This window comes from Hylobates moloch, unplaced genomic scaffold, assembly GCF_009828535.3.
Source record: "Hylobates moloch isolate HMO894 unplaced genomic scaffold, HMol_V3 SCAFFOLD_10, whole genome shotgun sequence".
In the NCBI taxonomy this organism is placed as follows: Eukaryota; Metazoa; Chordata; class Mammalia; order Primates; family Hylobatidae; genus Hylobates; species Hylobates moloch.
Window position 1 is genome coordinate 27806721 of NW_026652285.1, and position 19897 is coordinate 27826617.

A 19897-nucleotide genomic window follows, 5' to 3' on the forward strand; every position below is an offset into this window, starting at 1 on the left:
CCAGGAGTTCGAGACCAGCCTGCAAAAATGCAAAAATTAGCTGGGCATGGTGGCGGGCTCCTGTAATCCCAGCTACTCAGGAGGCTTAGGCAGGAGAATCGCTTGAACCCCGGAGGCGGAGGTTGCAGTGAGCTGAGATTGCGCCACTGCACTCCAGCCTGGGCAACAGAGCGAGACCATCTCAAAACAAAAAAGAAGAAAAAGAAAAACTTCTTGTAGATGGAGATGAACCAGGTGAAGATAGGCTAAGAAGGCATTGGACATCCCCAACTGGAAGCTTCAGAAGCATGGATCAAGTTGGAACAGGGGAGTGGGTGGCGGAGCAGCAGGAGGTGAGCAGGCTGGATCATACAGGACAAAGCAAAGTAGGTGCTGAAAAGTTTGTGGGCTTTAGCTTGTAAGCCGTGAGGAGTCCTCAAGGGGAATCATTCACCAGACTTACATTTTTAGTAGATCATGCTGCAGTGTGGTCTGGAGAATCATTTAGAAGCAGTAGATTTTTTGTTTTGTTTTTTTAGACAGCATTTTGCTCTGTCACTCAGGTGCGATCTCAGCTCATGGCAACTTCTGCCTCCCGGGTTCAAGCGATTCTCATGCCTCAGCCTCCTGAATAGCTGGGATTACCGGCGCATGCCACCACGCTTGGCTAATTTTTGTTTTGTATTTTTAGTAGAGACAGGGTTTCACCATGTTGGCCAGGCTGGTCTCGAACTTCTGACCTTAGGAGATCCGCCCGCCTCAGCCTCCCAAATGCTAGGATTACAGGCATAAACCACTGGGCTTGGCTAAAAGCAGTAGGTTTTTGTTACTGATTGAGGTGTGTGGAGGAAAGGAGAGGGAGGTCTTGAAAACACCTTTAACTAGGATGGGGAACTCAGGGGAGGACATAGGAGGACACAGGATGACTTCAGTCTGGGATATATTGAGGTTACTGTGGGATCAGCTGATGGAGACCCGAAAGGTGGTTGAACTTAGATCTGGCACAGAGAAGTAAGCTAGGTCTTCAGGAACTTCAACAACATAGCCTCAACCTTCGTTTTCTCTTATCTCCCGCCTCCTTTTCAGGAATTCTTCACTCCAGTGATACTGATCTGTTTCTTACCTAAATATGCCCAGTACATTCTGCCCTAAGGAATTTGCGCCACGGCCAGAAAATCCTCCTGGCTTCTCCCTGTTTACCTAAATCCTTCCTCATATCCCCACCCATGGCCATCCTCATACCAAACTTCTTTACAACTAGACTGTACTATTCATTCTGTGCTTGGCCTGGGCTGCTCTGTGGTGGTGACCTCTTTGGGCACGTGCCCAGTCTCCACAGTTAGCACCAGTTAATAAACACTAAGGCCTGAGCTGGTCCTGACTCTGGGTGAGGCCCTGGGGTTACAGCAACAAGCAAGAGAGACACACAAACCTTGTCCTAGCGCAGCTTACAGCCTAGCAAGGCCTGATGTGAAGGAAATAAGGCCTGAGTGTGAAGGCATTCAGGCTGCTGAAGAAACATATAGTGTGGAGACCCTTTTTCTCAGGAGTTCAGGGAAGGAAGTGGTCTTTTAAGTGGAGCCCTGAATTAACTAGGCAGAGAGAACACCATGTGTATAGGCCCTGGGAGAGAGCATGTTATGTTCGAGACATGAATGATCAGTGTGGCTAGAGTCGGGGCAGGGCTAACGGGCAGCAGATCCCCAAGGGCCTTGTGGGCCAGACTTACTCACCCACTCAACAAATCTTTCTTGAGTGTCAAATGTATATCAGGCAGTTTCAGGTGCTGAGATTACTGTAATGAACAAGCAGATAAGGTGTCTTCTACTTGGGGAGATAGATAATAAACAAATACATAAACAAGAAGATGGAGGAGGCCTCTCCAGAGCAGGTGGTTGGGAAAGGCTTCTCTGTGAGAGGACATGTGAGTTGAGGCCTAAAGAATGAAAAAAAAAAAAAATCAGGTATGTGTAGGGTTGGAGGAATAGCCATCTGGGCAGAGAGAACAGGTGCCAAGACCCCGCAGGTAGGCATGTTTGAGGAACAGAAGAGATCACTTGGTTGAATCGTTGTAAGTGGTTAGGAAGAGCAGGGTGAGAGAAGATAAGAGAAAGAATGCAGGAGCCAAGCCTTGTAGGCCCATGGTAAGACATGGTAAATTGTCAGTACAGAAATAATCAGATTTATTTGAGATAACTTTGGCTGCCATGTGAAGAATGGGCTGTAGGGGGCGAGAGTGGAAGCAGGAAGACCAGCTTTAGGAGGTCTTTGTAGAAGTTGAGCAATAATGGTGGCCTTAAATAGGATGGGAGTGGCAACTGTGGGAGCCACCCTGTGGGAGGGGTCGACAGATTTGAGACAGCTTTAGGAAGTGGAATGGAGAGGTCTAGGTGATTGAACCTCGAGGTGAAAGGGAGAGAGGAGTCAAGGCCAATACTCTGCTTTCTAGGTTGAACGACTAAGCGTTTGGTAATCATTTCGGTTCTTGAGGTATGAGATGTCTGCAAGATATCCCAGGGGATGCAAGGGTGTCTGCACAGGTCTGCAGCTTGGAAGAGCAGTCTCTGTCGGCACCACCTTTCAGAATGGTTGCCTATGGGCGATAATGGGAGGTTGAAGGGAGAGACATGAACACCTGGGATAAAATGAGGAAGAGCTGACACCAGCAGAGTAGACCAAGAAGGCAAAAGACAGACAAGTGTTCACCAGATGTAATGAACATGTTGGTGACCTTAGCAAGGAGACTCAAAGGATGGTGGTAAGTGGGAGGCCAAGAGGCGCAACAAGCTTTTTAGAAGTTTGGCCAGTATAGGATAGGGGCAAGGGCTCGGAGAGAGTTCTCAGACAGGACCTGGGTCTGCAGCCCTTTGAGGTTCCAGGAACCCAGCCAAGGCCTGCGCAGGAAAGGGTGTCTTCCCTTAATCTCAGAGAGCGAGTCATCTCAGCCTAGCCCAGCCCAGCCTGCTTCCTATCAGAGGCCTAGATGGTCTTAGGAAAGTCATCCTTAACCCTTAACCTTTAACCCGGGGTGGAGCTGAAGGCTCAAAGTGAGAGCGTGCTCCCTCAACTCCCCACGATAAGCCCTACACTAGGAAGGTTTGCATGCCCAGGGCGAACCCTTGACCCTAATAGCTCATCACCTCCAATTCCCCGACCATGTACTTTGGGTGAAAATGCATTTGTTCTCCAACTTCTCAGAGTCTTTAGTGGTCTCACAACCCAAGGTGAACAAATGGAATTGAGAAAAGGGCAAGAAGTAGCACAGAACAATGTGAAGGCAAGTTGCCTATGGAATCTTTAGGGAAGAGGAAGATAGTTCTAGGAAGAAAAGGCAAATTGGCTTCAAGCATTTTTATAGATCAAACCTGTTGGGTCACCCCTGTGAACCTTCATTGATTCCAGTGACCAGACAGCAGTCAAACCTTTGTTTTTCACTTTATTATACAAAAAAGGGAAAACAAAACTTCCACAGTTGGCTTTAAGCATAGGCAGACACCTCTAAGCCACTCCCTCCCACCTCCCATGATACAAATTCAAGTTGTGGTTGTTGTTGAATCCTACAAAACACTCCTTAAATATTAGAAAAAAAGTTGGGGGTGGGGATGGGGGTCTTCCCACCCCAGCCATCCCATCCCAGTGCCAAAATGCACTCAAGAGTGACCTCTTACAGCACCAACACCCCCACCCTGACAGTCCTGTTTGTACTGTAAGAATTTTTCAGTTTTTAAAACAGGAAAGAAAAAGTGCCCCATTCAAAGTTGTTTTTAAATGAAAATACATTCCACTGAAACACAACAGTGTAGAGGCATCCAAATAGGAAACTGGGGTTCTTTGCAGGGCTCTTGGGAAGAAATAGAACCTATAAACCCCTGTACTTAATTCCAGGATTAGGACAAAGGAAGGGGAATGGGAGTGGGGAGTGTCCCCCCCAGGCCTCCCCACCCCCAGCACCAAGGTCCAAGGCAGAGACTGTCTGCCTTCTTTTGGGAGAGGGACCCACCAGCCTCTCTGGGACCAGGGCCCTTCACCGTTCCTGCTCCACCTCCGCGGCAGAGTTCCCCCTCTTCCCCCATTCCTTGGCTTTCATTCAGAGGGGGAAGGTGGAAAAGCACCAAGCCCCAATTTAATAGGTCATTGACATGACCATAAAAAAACCCCCCAAATTTAGTCAACAAAAAAATAAGAACTACAGAGATAAGGTGGCTTGGCTTATTAAGAGTCAAGGAATCAAGGTACCAAAAAATATGGGAGATGGCCGGGAAGAGTTAGAGACAGCTGCAGATGCAGCTTTTGCAGACTTCTTGCCCAGCTGTGGGGTTGGGGGAGGAGGGAGCAGACCTGAGAAAGTAAAGGAAATAGGGGGTGGTGGGAGGATTGAAGGAAGGCTGGAGGGATGTGTAAGTTAGGAGCTCCCAGCACATTTCTTGAAGCCCAGGTTCTGAGCCTAGGGTGGCCAGGCTTGGCCTCTCAGATGAACAGGGGAGGCCTTTTCCACCAAATACAAGCTTTAAGCGTCACACCATCTTGCCTGCCTTTCCGCCTTCCTGCTGGACAATGGAGACCAGCAGCTTGGATGCATGTGACTCTGGCAGAGGGAGCCTGGTCTGGGAAGCATCCGAGAGTGGCTTCGGCACACTCCCCCTAATGGAAGCAGAGACTGGGCAAAACAGAGGATGTGGAGAACGGGGCAGCCTCAGCCTGCTCCCACCAGGGTCAACATCTCCCGGCCCTCACCGACCCTTCTTCCAGATTCACAACAAACTGATGTGGGCTCTAGGACAGACCCCCTCACACACACACACACACACACACTCACACTCTCTTTTGCACACATCCACAGCTGCACCCATGCTATGTACAGGAACACACATACACATACTCTCTTCTACACACATCAAGACCATTTTTAAAAGGTTCCAAACCTACCCCTAAACCCTCCCTCTCCCAGAAATGACAACAGAGACGGCAGCCGAGATCGGTAGGAAACGTCTCGTTGACAGCTCAGAGCTTAAAAAAAAATATATACACATATATAAAAAACACTTCTGCCCCCTCCCCCATGAATGGGTCCAGGCAGCTCCTTCCTGCAGGGGGCAGGGGAGAGGGCCACCAGGGCAGCGCCTGTTTTCTTGAAGGCACCGACCCTCCTCTCCCCATGTTCCCTGCCTCCAGTTCCAATGCAGGGGTCCAGGTGGCAGGCCCCTCTGGGAAGGAATGGGTCGTCCCCAAGCTTCTACCCCACCTTGGATTGGGCCACAGGTGTGGAGGGCTTCATCAAACTCTTTGGGACCCCCCACCCCCACTCTCCGGTCCATTGTCCATGCCGGAACCGCAAGTGCAGAAGTGGGTGGGGTGGGCCAGGCTGGTCCGGTGCTGGCTTAGTCTGATAGTTGCTGTCCCTGGAGGAGGACCCCCAAGGGCTGATGTCTCTGAGGCTGCAGAGTCCTGGCCTGGGCTCCTCCGGCCCCCTACCCCCACCGTATTTTTTTTTTTTTAAAGAAAGAAAGAAAGTGGGGGAGGCCAGGGGGGCAGGGGACAGAACATGGGGGAGAAACAAAGGTGGTCAGTTGGGGAGGGGAGCTCCTGGGCTCTCCCTGGCTGCCCTGGCTGGGGTGGGGCTGAGCCTCAGTTGGAGTCAGAGTCTGAGGAGTCCCCTGAGGAGGAGGAGCTGGAGCTGCTGCCCTCAGACTCATTGTCTTCATCCTCATCATCATCCTCATCGTCGTCTTCGTCCTCGTCATCCTCTTCATTCTGGGGGGTGAGAAAGGATGTGGAGTCACCAGGTGGCCCTCCTGGCAGGACTCCCCTCCCCTCCCACTATGCCCTGTCTGCCCCACCTCGTCCCCATCCTCGCTCTCATCCTCACTGCTGGACTCAGAGGAGTCACCGCCATCTTCAGAGGAGTCCCCATTCTCATCATCTTCCTCTTCTTCATCCTCGTCCTCGTCATCCTCATCCTCTTCATCATCCTCCTCGGACTCCTTGGAGGGACGGAGGCACATCAGTGGTCTCTGGTCTCTGCCCAGCCATTCCAGGCAGTGCCCCGCCCCCCCCACCCCATGCCCCTGCATCTGGGAGGGGCTCCTTACCGACTTGGACTGCAGAGTAGTCCGGCTGGATTTGGGGTTTGGGCCTCGCAGCTTCGTCATGCTCTTACGTTTCTGCAGGATGGGGACACAAAGGTGGCAGCCATGAGTTCCAGACACCCCTGAATTCCCCCACCCCTACCCCACTGCTGCTCTGCTCCCAGACTCACATTGGAGATGTACTCTTTATATGCTGCACGGTCCTGGGGAGACAGGCTCTGGGGGAGACAGAGGTGGCAAGGGTTGGAACACAGCCAACTACTGCTGACTGAGCATGCTGGCCCAGTGCTAGGCAGTGGGCTGAGCATTTATATATCATCACCCCATCTTACCCCACCCAGGCTCCCTAGATTTTGGGTCTCTGAAGAGAGCCCCTGGGATCTGAGAACACAGCTCTAATTTTTTTTTTCTTTTTTCCTTTTGAAACAGGGTCTTGCTCTGTCACCCAGGCTGGAGTGTAGTGGCACAATCTCAGCTCACTGCAGCCTTGACCTTCCCAGGCTCAAATGATCCTTCCAACTCAGCCTCCAGAGTAGCTGGGACTACAGGCATGTGCCACCACACCATGCTACCTTATAATTTTTTGTAGAGACAGCAGTCTCACTATGTTGCCCAGGATGGTCTTGAACTCCTGGCCTCAAGTGATCCTTCATACCTTAGGCTCCCAAAATGCTAGGATTACAGGCATGAGCCACTGTGCTGGCCCAAACGCTAGTATTTCTGCTTCTGATGCCCAGAGTCCTTCTCTAAACCACTAAGACTGTTGGTTTTCACATTTTCCCTGTTGCTCTACGCAAATGGAAGCTCCTATCAGAGGCTTCCTCACTCCAAAGAAGTGCCCCCGTGATGAGTCAGCCTGGCATCATCAACCACACCCCAACACCAAACCCTTAAGCCACCGATGAGGTAGTGGGGCCCACCAAACTCCTGAAACGGCAAATCCTCACAATCTTCCTGGGTCCTTGGCCAACCTGCCTTGGTGAGTGGGAAGGACACAGGTGATTCTTTCCACTTTACAGATCTGACTACTCAACCAAAGCACAGAGGGGAAGCACAAAGGCCAGGAGTCTAGGAGAGGTCCCGTGGTCCCGGATGGGGGAGGAAAAGGCAGTCTGATTTGGATTCTTCTACTTACTGTGTGACCTTGGGCAAGTTACTTAACCTCTCTGAGCCTTGGTTTCCTTATTTTTAAAAAGGTGATAGTGGCTGCAGACGGTGGCTCAAGCCTGTAATCCCAGCGCTTTGGGAGGCCAAGGTGGGCGGATCACATGAGGCCAGGAGTTCGAGACCAGCCTGCCCAACATGGTGAAATCCCATCTCTACTAAAAACACGAAAATTAACCAGGTGTGGTGGTACACGTCTGTAGCCCCAGCTACTCTGGAGGCTGTGGAAGGAGAATCGCTTGAACCTGGGAGGTGGAGGTTGCAGTGTGCCGAGACTGCACCACTGTACTCCAGCCTGGACAAGAGAGCAAGACTGTCTCAAAAAATAAAATAAAATAAAACATAAAAATAAAAGGGTGATAGTGACTGTTATCCTGAAGGATTGCAAGGGCATGGAATGAAATCATGAATGAGACCAGCCAGCACAAGTGGGTGGATGGGCCAGGCTGGGCTGGTGCTGGCTTAGTCTGATGCCTCCCTGTTCCTTCCAAGGGTCCCTTGCCCTCTCACCTTGACCCAGAGGTCCAGGTGCACCTTGTACTGCTTTTGCTGCTCCTCGGCCAGCTTTTTATAGTGCTCCTTCTGGCTCTGGGAGATGCGCTGCCAGCGGCTGCCGATCTCCACCATGCGCTCCTTCAGCGGCAGGTGGTTCAGCTCCCCATTGGACAGCAGCTCCTGGGAGAACTTCTGGTAACCGTTCCTGGGAGGTGGGGGTGGTACAAGGAGGGTCAGGACCCCAACAAAGCAGCCGTCCAGCCCTGACCCTCCCCCACCTCCAGGGCAGGCTCCAACCCCCAGGCTCACATGGGAGGCTTCTTGGGTTCTCCCTGGAATTTCATCTTCTTGGAAGAATTTGTAGCAGCTGGAGGTGCCCGCATCTCACTCAGCTCTCTCTGGAGGGAGAAAGGTCACACTCACCCCCCAGTCCCACCCCCAAAATACTGCTGCCTTCTGCCCCATGCCATCAGCACCTTAGCTGGCTGTCTTTTTCTGTGCCAGGGAGGAGGAGAAACAGGCAGCTAGTAAGCAACTTCCGAACAGCTCACATCTGAGGCAGGCACCACAGTTTACAAGTGCTTTCACAACTGCTCGCATCCCCCGAGTCAGCCTGGAGGTTAGCAATGTCACCCCCACCTTACTGATGAGAGACAGGGGTTCAGAGAAGGAAGCTGAGACTTGCTGAAGGTCACAGACCAAGGCTGGGCCTTCTTGCTCAGAGCTGCCCAACCAAAGGGGAGTGCCCGAGCTTTCAATGAATGGGGTGGCCCCGGCCCCATTCCTACCTCGTATCGCTTTTGGTCTTCGGCTGCCTTCTTAATCCACATCAGTTTCTCCTTCTTTTCCATGTTATTCCAGGTCATTTCCATGGCTTTCAAGGCCTTCACCCGGTCATTCTGGGGACCGATAAGGGTATCAGCCGTGGGAGGGGTCACCCGGGGCTAGAGGCTGCAGTACTACCCTTTCCCACCCCTGTCACCTTGAAGCGGGCCAGGTAGTCGCCGATAACGCTCTGTTGCCAGATCTCTTCAGCTCTCTTGGGGGACTCGGGCAGCTTGCCCCGTTCCTCGCGCTCCCCACCGGGCTTCCTCTCCGACTGAGCCTTGAGCGCCGCCTCCCGGGCCTTGTACTTGGCCTGCGGGGATGGCCCGGGCGTCAGCCTTCCACCCACCCCCAGGGGGCGCGCGCTCCCCGCGCAGCAGCCCAGGCGCTCCCGCCGGCGGGCAGAGGCGTGGGCTGGTGCAGATGTCTCCCGCCTGGGGCTCGCCCCCGCCTGGCCTGCGGCGCTCAGCTGACAGCTTCCCGCCTTCCGGCTGCTGAGCGCCGGCCCCACGTCCCAGCCCAGGCACCGCGTGGCTCAGGCGGCCAGGGGCGAGGTGGCACGGCCCGCCAAGGGGAGGAGGGGGCCCTGGCAGCCCCCCTGGGGGCACAGCGCTCTGCCAGGCAGCCTGACCTTCTTCTTCTCAGACAGGTCGTTCCACATTCGGGCCAGCAGGCGGGTCAGCTCGCTCTCGGAGAGCTCAGGCCGCTCCTCCTGCAGCTGCCGCCGCTTCTCCTCCGAGAAGATGAACATGGCCGACACGGGCCGCTTGGGCTTCTCGGAGCCGCCCTGTCCAGGTGCAGAGGGTCGGGGTCCGTGGGTGCTGCCAGGGAGCCCAGTCTTGCCCACCCCCGCCTGCGCGGCCGCACCCTCTGCCCACCTTGCCCCCTTCCTGGGCTGGCTTCTTGGAGGCGGGGCTGGTGGCCTGCTTCTTGTTGATGTTCAGCATCTTCTCTTCCCCCAAGACCCGCTGCTGCTCCTCCTCGGGCAGGCTCTGGACAGGAAAGAGGAGCACGGGGCTGCATGCCTGGCACCCAGACTGCATGGTGCCCTATCTCCAGGGGCTCACCAGGGCTCTGCCTGCCAAGTCCCAGTCCTCTCTGCCCACTGCCCCACCGGAGGAACACTCACCTCGAGGAAACGGAGCAGCTCCACCTCGTAATCTTTCTTTTTCTGGGGAAGTGAGTGGAGTCAGGATCAGTCTGGAGACAGTGTCCCCACAGACCCTGCAGTACTCCGAGGACAGTGACCTTCAGCGGGCCTCCAGAGCCTGGGTGTGGGCTGGACTCCCTGCCTGGACGGGCTTAGTTGCTAAGCCCAGCCCAGCCCCACACCGTATTGGAGGCAGGTACCCAAGGCACACGACACCAGGGACTGACTGGCCCAAGATGGGATCAGACCTCATGCTTCAAAACCCCAAGGCAGGGTGGCCCCTGCCACAGCTCACCTGGTCACACTTCTTGTGATAGGCGTCCTTCTCCTTCTGGGACAGCAGCTTCCACTGCTGGCTGCACAGCACCATGCGCTCCGTGCTGGGCACGTCCTTCATGTTGGCCATGAGCTCTGCGCAGTACAGCGAGTAGCTGTTCCTATCAGAGCCGCAGGGAGAGAGGTGCAGCCCGTGAGCGAGCAGGGCAGCAGTACTTCTCACCTGCAGAGCCCAGCCCAACCTCCCAGCTGCCCACTCGCCCATCCACCCCAGGGCAGCGCTCACGGAGGTGGCTTGGTGGGTCGCCCGTCAAACTTGTCCTTGAGCTGGCGTTCAGCCTTGGTGAGGGTGGACTTGGTGATACCCTCCTCACTGATGTTCAGCTCTGGGTGTTTCTGGATATAGTCTCTCATGATCTCCTGCAGAGCCAGGTGGGGGGATGGAGGGCAATGGGGTGTGGAGTTAGCTGGGGCAGGGGCAGGGGGAGAGCCGCTGGGGAGGGCAGGCAGGGAGCAAAGCTGGGGGTGGCTGCGCGTCAGTGGTGTCACACGAGACGTGGTGCCCTGCCCTGCCCTAGCCTGAGATCTCATGGGGGTTGGGGGTGGGGAAGGTAGGGGCAGAGGTGAGGGGCCCAGAAGGCCCCTCCCTCAACAGAGGGATGGGGAGTGACACCTCCCGCAGAGTGCGGTGGCCACGGAGTCGGAGGGCAGGCTCGTGAAGAGCCGGACGGGGAGGAGCGCAGCGGAAGCCTAACCTCGTACTCCTTCCGCTGCTCCAGGGCCTTATGAATCCATTTCAGCCTCTTTTTGTCCGAGAGCTGAGACCACTGCTTCCCCAGGGAGTCCTTCACCTCCTTCGTAGTGGCCTGCAAACCAAAAGCCGTCAGACACGCACAGGCAGCCAGGGGCAGGGGGAGGGGGGAAGGGGGAAGGGGGCACAGAGGCCCCCGCCCCCTCAGGCCATGGGAGGTCACATCAGTGTCCCCCACAGGCCAGGAGGGGAAGGCGGAGAGGCGGGAATCCCGCCTGGGTGCAAGGGGACTGGCTCATACACGCACGCACACACGCACACACTCGCACGCCAGCTGGCCCGGGCCCTGTCCATGCAGCCCACCCCTGGGGAGGGGCCTCCTCTCCTGCTCCCCTGCACCGTGCCCGGCCGACCTGGCGCGGCTCCCCCCTGGCCACAGCCGTGCATCCTCCACCCCCAACCCTTGGCCAGACACTCACATCTGGCCGCACTTTGAGATACACCTTCTTCTCGTGGGTGTACCACAGCTGCTGGGGGGTTTTGGGCTTCTCTGGGATGTCCGATTTCTTGGCATTCTGGATTAGGTCAGGGTGATCCTCCCTAGCCAGGACACGGGGAGCAAGGATCAGCAGGGGACGCTGCCAGGGCAGACTCAAGCTAGCTGCCCCACCCACCAAGCCTCCTGGGCCTTTCAGCTGGGACTCAGTGGGACGGTGGCTGCCTGCCTGTCTCTGCCCCTGAGCATGGCACACCAGGGCTCACATGTGACCCATCCTCTTCCATGCCTCAGATATGGCAAACTCAAGGCTCTGGCCAGGGTTAGCCTATTCTGCTGCCCCCAGTGCCCCGTGGCCCTCCTCTGGGCTCCACTGCCTTACCTGAATCGGGCCAGGTTTCGCTCGAACTCCTGTTTCTCTCTCTGGAAGTCCTGAATATATTTCATCTGGGGGGAGGAGGGGATGGGGTCACCCAGGACCCAAGGGTATCTCACCCTGAGCTATGAAGGCCACCGAGACCCCTCCTCGCTGGCTCTTCTGCCTCCCACACTGTGATGCAGGGAGTGGAGGCTGGCGCCCTGCCTGCCTCCTGGCGGGACTCACCACAGAGCATACCTGCTGGCTTCTACCACAGATGGTGGGAGCTGCAGGGGTCGCCCAGACACTGAATCCTACATCATATTCTCTCCTTCTGAGCGAGAGTCCCAGAAGGGGGCCATGGCATTACCCACGGTCACACAGTGCGCAGTGTCAGCGCTGAAGCTCCCCCACTCATTTCTCCAACACCACAGAACTCTCACGCAGTGGCGTCGGGTGCAGGCCTTGCTCCTGTCACTCCCTCTTCTCATTGTCTGTGGCAGCTGACATTAGTCTGTCCCCTTGTAGGTAGCCTCTACATAGGGCCAGGGCTGGGCTGAGTCCTGTTTCCAAGGCATGAGGGGAGACTGTGTGGAGGGGAACCCAGAGCGAGTTCTTCCAATACGTCTCAGCCAGCTACCCTGCATCTTCCTGCCCAGTTCTGACACCATCACCTTCTCTTTCTCCAGGATCCCGGCTGTCTGGCCCCTCCAGCCCTCCCTCCCTCAGCCCACTCATTCTCTCCCACCACTTGGCTTCCCTTCCCTTCATCACCCCCTTTTTAGCCTCCCCATTCTCACCTCACTCCCTCCCTGCATCTTTCCCCACTTCTCCATAGTCTCCCTCTTGTTCCTCCTTTCCAATGTCTCTTTCTCTTCCTCATCGACCTTCTCTCTCGGCTCCCACACAATGTCCATCTCTTCTTTCCTCCTCGCAGGCTCACAGTGGTGGCACTGGTAGGTGCCAGGAGCTCATGGCAATTGAGCCCCACCCCTGCCTCTTATAGAAGCACCACGCATAGACAGGCAGTGCTCCTTTTCCACAGTTCCCACAGAAAACCAGAAGCAGAGCTCAGCCTCCTCTTCCCCAATCTCAGTCCTCCTCAGACAAAACAGTTTTAGAGCTGGAGGGCACCACACAGACCTGGCTCACCTCACATAAACATCAGGCCCACAGAAGTGAAATGACTTACCAAAGGCCCCATACACAGCGATTCAGTGGCAGAGCCAGGAGAACAGGCCCAAGTCTTGTGTCCCCCAGGACAGCACCTTGTCCACTCTACCAGTTTCTTCTGGTCTTCCCTGTCTCTGACTCTAGAGCTTGGCCTCTCCCTCCCATCCCATGAGAGTGTTTGGGTGTGTGCAGTCAACTGTCCAACATCCTCATCAAAGGGTTCAACAGTTCCAGCAATCCATACCCCTCTCTGCTTGGGCGGTGGTTGCAGACAGCTGGCTTCTTTTTTGGATACAGCACCAAGGGCATGTGAGTCTGCAGACAGGGTATGCCAACCAGGAAAAAGGGCTACTCATAGCATGGCAGCGGCCAGTGCCCCTTTTTGAGAACTGGCTATGTATGACTTTGTTTCCTCTCCAAGCAGATGTGCTTCTTGTCTTTCCTGCTGCCCTTCCCCATCTATCCCTGGCTCTGTCTCCTTGTCCAGTGTTTCTTTGTGTCCTCTGTCCCCATCCCATCTTCCTCATGTCCCATCTGCAGGCTCCTCCAATGTTTTGCTGCCTATCTCTGGGAGGGACCTCCTGAGCTCTGTGACTGCAGCCCTGCCTGGGAGGCTTGGGCAACCCTTCACCCAGAGTTAATGCTTTGATGGTCTGGGACAGTGCCCGACTTCTGCAAGGAACAGTATGAGGCCAGGAGGGACAATGTGTGTCCTTGAGTGAACACGTATGTGCGGAGAAGGAAGTGCACTTCACAGGTGGACGTGGCAGTAACAGCACTGGACTGGGACTCTAGGGCACTAAATCCTGCTCTAGCATCAATAGTTGTGTCACCCGGGACACTTAATCTTCCTGCACCTCAGTTACTTGCCCACAAAACTGGGATAACCTTTTCCTGGGGTTACCTTTATAAAGACATTGCAAGTATCAAATGAGACCATGACGGGAAACATCATAGAGGGTGAAGAAGTGCTGTGCAGCCTAACAGTGAGGATGGGTGTATGGGGGAGAGAGAGCTTGATGAAACAGAATGCTGTGGTTTTTCTGTAGGGGGAAAGGTTGGTCTGAGCACCTGCTGTCTGGTTTACATCTGTGACGGTGCCTGTGCCTGACCATGTGTGGGCTGAGGAAGGGGCGATCAGGTGTGGCTGCCCAGGACCTATTCTGCTGTGCTGACTCACCCTCGTCCCTGATGCCAGGTTTCTCCAAGGCCTACCTCCAACTGACCCACACCACGCCAGCTGCTCCCAGCCTCTCCCCTCCTCCCACCTTAACTCTCCTCCCCCCCACCTTCTTCTTCTCCGGAAGCTCCTTGTATTTCTTGGACAGAATCTTGGTTAGGTCCAGGTTGCTCATCTCAGGGTGGAGTTTCGCATACTTGGCCCGCTTCTCCATGAAGAAGCGGAAATAAGGGGTCAGGGGCTTCTTTGGGAAGTCTGGGTGTTTCTGGAAGAAGGGACAAGGACACAGTGGAGGTCAAATACATCCGTTCTTTGGACCTTTCCTCCCATACCCATCATGCTCCTCCTCCTAGTAACTCACCTTGAGTTTTTTGCCTTTGTAAGGGTTTTTAACATGTTCCTGAGCATCGAGGATCAATTCTGTCAATGTACGGAACTTCCTCACCTGGAAGAAGAGGGGTGGGAGGAAGGGGAAGTTGGGAAAAGGAAAATGCCACACAGTAGCATACCCCCATCTTATAACGGGTCTCTTCTACTCTTTACTAGACTAAATTTACCAAAAAAGAGCAGAGGCCAACAGCCAAATGAAGCAGGCAGCACGACACCCAGGCACTGGCCCATGCCTACCGCAGAGGCCCAGGCAGTCAGTACACACCAAAGGCCAGCAACAAGGGGACTAACTGACCTCAACCTGGTTGTCCATGCTAGCACCTCCGTCAATCTCAGCACAGCTCAGGCTGTTCAGCTCAAGACCACTCAGATAGAAAGTGGCATAACTTTAAGCCAGTGCTGTCAACCGTGCCACCTCCCAAAACGCAAAGGGGCAGGTAGAAAGCTAACGGGAGACCACATGAACGCCTCTCCTGGTCTCTTTCCTTCCTGTTTACAGCCTGTTTCACTTCCCCCACCACGGCTGAGGTGGGGGTATGTGTGTATGTGTATGTGTGTGAGTCAGAAAAGGGGGATCAGTTACCTCATTGGAAATCTCCACCCATTTGAGCTTGCACATGTCTCCAGAAAAGTCCTTAAATGCTACTTTTTCCCAGTCCATATGTGATTCGGTGGTTTTGAACTTGGAGCTGTCATTGGATGGAAGGTTGTTCTTCATGCATTCCAGCAAAGTCAGCATGTCTTCCTGGGACCAACGGTCTGGTAAAGGGTAACGGAGGCCATCATGCCTGGCTCATGCTATCCCCCTGATCTGTTCCCCAGTTCTTGAGTGCTCAACTCTTCCTCCCTAGGGCATCCCAGCCCCTGGTTGCTTCCTATCTGAAGGCAGAGACAAGATATGGCTCAGCCCTAAGGAAACTGGCCATATTGGATCAGGGCAGGGACTCCAGTCCAAACCATGCTATACCCAGAAAGCCAGGCTCGAACTCAAGTCTGGCTTGCTTCAAAGCTATTATCATTTCTACTGTGCCAAGCTGCAATGGGCAGCTATTTGCTGTAACGGGAAGAGGGGTGGAAATGAAGGTACAGTGATTCAGGGCTTTGTGGGAAACGAGGTAGCTTGTCAGAGAAGGAGGGAAGCACGGAGGCGATATATCTAAATGTGCTGCCAAGTTCAAGTTCTGAGTGGATATTCTAAATGTGCAACGACTGAGAATGGGGTGTGGACAGTAAGGAAAACCCATGCAGATGTCTCTCCTGCACAGCTGGAAACCAGTGTTAGAGATACCCACCATCCCCTAGCCCCTTAACGCAGATCAAGGGAGAATTTCTGGCAAATAAGAAAAAGGAAACAGAAACAGAAGCAGGATACAGGGCAGCTCTGAGGCAAGGTAGGCAGGTGCACAAAAACTCTCAGGGCCCTGCTCCAGGGAGAACCCCCAGAATTACAAGCTGTCTTGTCAGCCCAACTACCCAGGGAAGCAGGACCAGGTCTGGAACAGTTATTTTCAGCCACTGAAATACAGCCCTAGAGAGCTCTAGGCCTCTGTGGATGGGCTGGGAGAATAGCCACCCAAGGCCAGAAGTCAAAAGGGCTCTCCATTTTCATTTGCATCTCGTAACCTAGGCCAGAGATTCTGCAGAATGGGCCACATGGACCCATAATCCCCTCTCCTCTCAATGTCCCACAAGCATGGCCAGCTACCCAGCTTCATCCTACCCTCTATCCCCATCTAGACTGGATCACTGCTGAATGAGCCAGAGATCTAGTTGAGTACACATATCCCATGGCTTGGGGCCTAAAACCACCAAAACAGCCCTTTTCTCCACCTGCCTCTACAAAAGCCTCATAGTCTTCCTAAAAAGCCTGAGAAGCCTTCCCCAACCGCTTCCTGACCCTTCCTCCACACTCATCCTTTCTCCCATTCCAGGACAGTGGGCTGGGACACACTTTAGGCTGAATGGGAACCCCAGAAGGCAGGCCTCCTCTAACATAGAGGGTGAGGGACAGGGAGAGAGGGGAGGATTCAGCCAAACCCCAAGTGTGGGAGATGCTTGATTCATAAATACTCAAGGCACTTTCTCCCCCAGTTCAGTGTATGCAGACTGAAAAAAAGCCCTTGAAGAAGGGAGTGAGCCCCACAGCCACGAGGGAAAGACGGTTTAAGTTTCAGAGGGCCGGGGGTGGATGCCCCTACCTTGGCCTTTGGGGGCGGCCATTTCCAGGTCTGTGGGGCAGTCGGCTTCTCCGTTCATCCTCCAGCTGTCCAGCCACCTCCTCGGTCGTGCTGGCCGGGCAACCCGGGGTCAAAGCCACCTCACCCTTTGGAAGACATACCAGTTCCCATTCAGGAAGGCTGAGAGGTGAACGACTTCCTAACCCTCCACGCCCAGAGTAGAAGGGGGCAAGTCCACACTCTCAGAGACCCAGCCATGACCTTATTAGACTTAAGGGGTTTGTGGGAGTGGGAGTGCGCCCCTCCTCTTCTTCCTGACCCCCTCCCCCAGCCTCTGCAGCCCGGCTCCGCGGCGCGCGCCCTCCCCTGCCCACGCGAGGGCCTGCTCCCAGCTCCCGCGTGCAGCGAGCGCCCGCCCTCCGCCCCCCTTCCAAACCCCAGCCAAAAAAAAAAAAAAAAAAAAAAAAGAAAAGAAAAAATCTCCTCCTCCTCGGAGCGCCCGCCCCGGGGAGGCCCCAGGCTGGAGGGCGGGGGAAGAGGAAGGGCGGGTAAAGGGCGCGCGCGGCCACGGAAGCGGGCACGCGCCCCAGTCTCCTCCTCCCGCCTCCCCCCGGCCGGTTCCCCCCGCCTCCGCAACCCGGCGGGGACCCGGACGCAGCGCAGCCGCCGCCAGCCCCGGAGCGCAGCGGCCGCACCGCCCCCGGGGACCGGATCCGGATTCCCGCCGCTCCCCCCTCCCGGGCTCCCTTCGCCGTCCCCGCCCGCACAGGCGGGCAAGCAGCCGGAGAGAAGCGGCCTAGCCTGCCCCCCGCCCCCGAGCCACCCACCCCGGCCAGAGGCGCCGCCACCGCCCAGCCACCCCGACGCGCACGGAGGAGCCCGGCACAGAGGCGCGACCGCGGCGGGAACCGCCGCCTCCTCCCCCGAGCCTGCGGCCCAGCCCCGCCGGCGCCCCCGCCCCGGCCTCCGGGGAGCCAAGGAGAGGGCGGGAGGACGGCGGCCAGGAGGCGGGGGCGCTGCGCTCACCGGCCCCGCCGCCCCCTCCGGCGGCCGGGGAGAACTGCGCCTGCCGGCTCGGAGAAGCGCGGGCTCCTCCGCCAGCGGCCGGGGCTCGGCTCAGGCCTCGCTTCCTGCCTTCCCCTCCCCCGGCTCTCGGCGTCCTCCCAAGTGCCCTGGTCTGCTCGCGCCCGGTCCCTTGGTCGGTGGTCGCTCCAGGTCCCCACTGGGCGCCCACCGCACCCCGCGGTTCGCTCCCTGCTGTCCGGCCCCGACCCCAGCGCGCGTCCTCAGCCGCCTCGGTTACCCGGCGCAGCGCAGCCTCCGGGCTTCCCGCTCCGGCGGCTCCCTCCCCGGCTCTGAGTGGCGGCGCCCTCCCCCGCTCGGCCGGGCACAGCCGCAGCTCCCTCCCGTGGCGGCAGCGGCTCCTCCTCCGGGCGAGGCGGCGGCGCTGGGGCGGCGGCTGCTGCTGCTGTGGCGGCGGCGGCGGCTGTGGCTGCTGCCTGCTGCTCCTCGCGGCGAAAAGCACAAAGCACAGCGCCCTCCGCCTGCAGGCAGCCCGCCCGCCGCCGGCCCCGGCCTCAGCTCGCACACCCCCCGCCGCCGCCGCAGCCTCAGCCGCCGGAGCAGGGAGGAGGAGGGAGAAGGGAGGAGGAGGAGCGGGAGGGGGGGCGGGAGAAGCGGGGCAGCGAGCGCGTCCTTCCCCGTAGAGCGCACACCGACCCCCGGGGAGCGAGCGCCAGCCCGCCCGCCTCGCCGGCTCCGCTCCCTCCCACAGCCTGCCCGGGCGGGCTCCGCGGGGGGCAGCTGGGAGGAGGGGCGGGAGCTGGGGGGACCCGGGCGGCCGAGGCGGAGGGAAGGAAGGAGGGGAGGGGGGTGGTGGTGGTGGTGGTGCTGGTGCTGGTGCTGGTGGCGGCGGCGGCGGCTGCGGCTGCTGCTGCTGCTGCTGCTGCTGCCGCCGCCGCCGCCGGGGAAGGGGGGGGCCGGGGCAGGGAGACACGCAGCCGCCCGGATGGCGGCGGGGCTCGGAGCCGAGGCGGGCGGGCGGGCGCCGAGAGCGACCTCGCCAGACCCGCGGGGGAACTAGCAGGCTTCGCCGGCGCGGGAGGGAGGGCCGAGGCGCGGCCGCGGAGAGGGTGCCCAGAGGGGCCCCCGGCGTCCGGGGAGGCTCGGGGGGCGCCCACAGCACTGCTCCGGAGCTCTCCCCCAAGTCCTCCCAGCTCAGACTAGGGCTTCCAGGCCAGCTCTCTCCCGCCTCCCGGAGCGTGGCCACTGGTTTGGGGCGCACGCACGCCGATCGCGGCGTCCAGCTTCGGTGCCTACCTCGCGGTCCTCTCATTGCCGAATGGCACATACGAAACTTAAAAAAAAAAAACCCAAAACTAAAACCTGCATTAAAAAAAAAAAAAAATCCCCGTTGCTCTTTACACCCCGGAAACGGCGAGGGAACGACGGGCTCCGGCGGAGGGGCCGCTGTGGGAGCCGGTTCAATCCAGCCCGGCATGGCTCCCCAGGCCTGCCCGGGCGCATGGAGAGCGGCGCCGCCGCCACTCGTAGCAACCCCTCTCCCCCGAAATCCGCGGCGCCCGGGCTCACTTACCGAGCGTGTGGATGGGAGCGCAGGCCGGGGGCACCTGGGAGCACGGCGGGCCGAACAGCCGAGCCGCAGCTCCGCTGCAGCCGACGCCGGGGCAGCGAGTCGCCAGACAAAGCCCGAGATGGCGAAGCGGAGCGACGGCTAATGGCGAGCCCCACGCGCCGCGCTCCGCCCGCCCCGCTCCGCCCGCCCGCCCGCCTCGGCGCAGCGCAGCGCCGCTCCGAGCGCTTGCCCGTCAGAGCCGCCTCGGCGCCGCCGCCTCCCGGGCCACCCCGGCCTCGCCTGGCCCCTCCGCCTCCTCCGGACGGCTCAGCCTCACCCCCTTCCCTCCCACTGCTCTAGGGGTTGCACAAAAAAAATTTTTTTTTTAAAGAAAAATGGTTTTCTTTTTTTTTTCTTTTTTGCAGGGCGGGCATGTTGAGATTTTTGGATCTTTCTGCCCCCAGCTCGCACTCACCTGCGGAGCAGCCGGGAGGGCTAGGGGTGGGGGCGCGCGGGGCTGGAGCCGGCGAGCGCGGGTTGAAAGCCAGCCAAGCTCTGCAGCGCCCGACCCGGGCGTGTACGCCGCCGCCAGTCCCCGCAGAGAAATCGTCCTCCTACCCCCGCCTCCATCGCTCTGCGTTTCTCTTCCAATCAGCCGGTCGCTTGGTGGCTCCTCCATTCTCCGGCCAAGCCCAGCTGCCTAGAGCGAGCTCTACTCCTCCATCTGTTCGCCGGGGTCCTCGCTCCCCTGCCGGGGCCGGCGAGACGGCGTGAGGCCGGAGGGGGATTTGCAAGGAAACCTGCTTGCTTCCCGCTCCCATT

The 19897-nt window shown here is 57.6% G+C and overlaps 1 protein-coding gene across 6 annotated transcripts; it reads right to left on the reverse strand.

Annotated features, from left to right (window-relative positions):
• Positions 1-4954: 4954 nt before the first annotated feature.
• UBTF (upstream binding transcription factor) lies at positions 4955-19655 on the reverse strand. 6 transcript variants are annotated; one of them, XM_032163824.2, is made up of 21 exons: positions 19551-19655; positions 16522-16646; positions 14907-15082; positions 14295-14378; positions 14043-14198; positions 11605-11669; positions 11206-11326; positions 10731-10841; positions 10262-10395; positions 9995-10136; positions 9679-9720; positions 9428-9541; positions 9181-9336; positions 8707-8862; positions 8513-8623; positions 8034-8122; positions 7740-7929; positions 6236-6283; positions 6069-6140; positions 5817-5960; positions 4955-5730 (listed from the first exon to the last, which is right to left on the reverse strand). In XM_032163824.2, exons 2-21 carry the CDS (start codon positions 16577-16579, stop codon positions 5605-5607), a joined length of 2295 nt encoding a protein of 764 aa, XP_032019715.1. In that variant the 5' UTR covers positions 16580-16646; positions 19551-19655; the 3' UTR covers positions 4955-5604. The 6 variants fall into 6 exon arrangements, with proteins under 6 accessions (XP_032019715.1, XP_032019712.1, XP_032019714.1 ...); XM_032163821.2 differs by lacking the exon at positions 19551-19655 and adding an exon at positions 19097-19398; XM_032163823.1 differs by lacking the exon at positions 19551-19655 and adding an exon at positions 17804-18100.
• Positions 19656-19897: the final 242 nt, after the last annotated feature.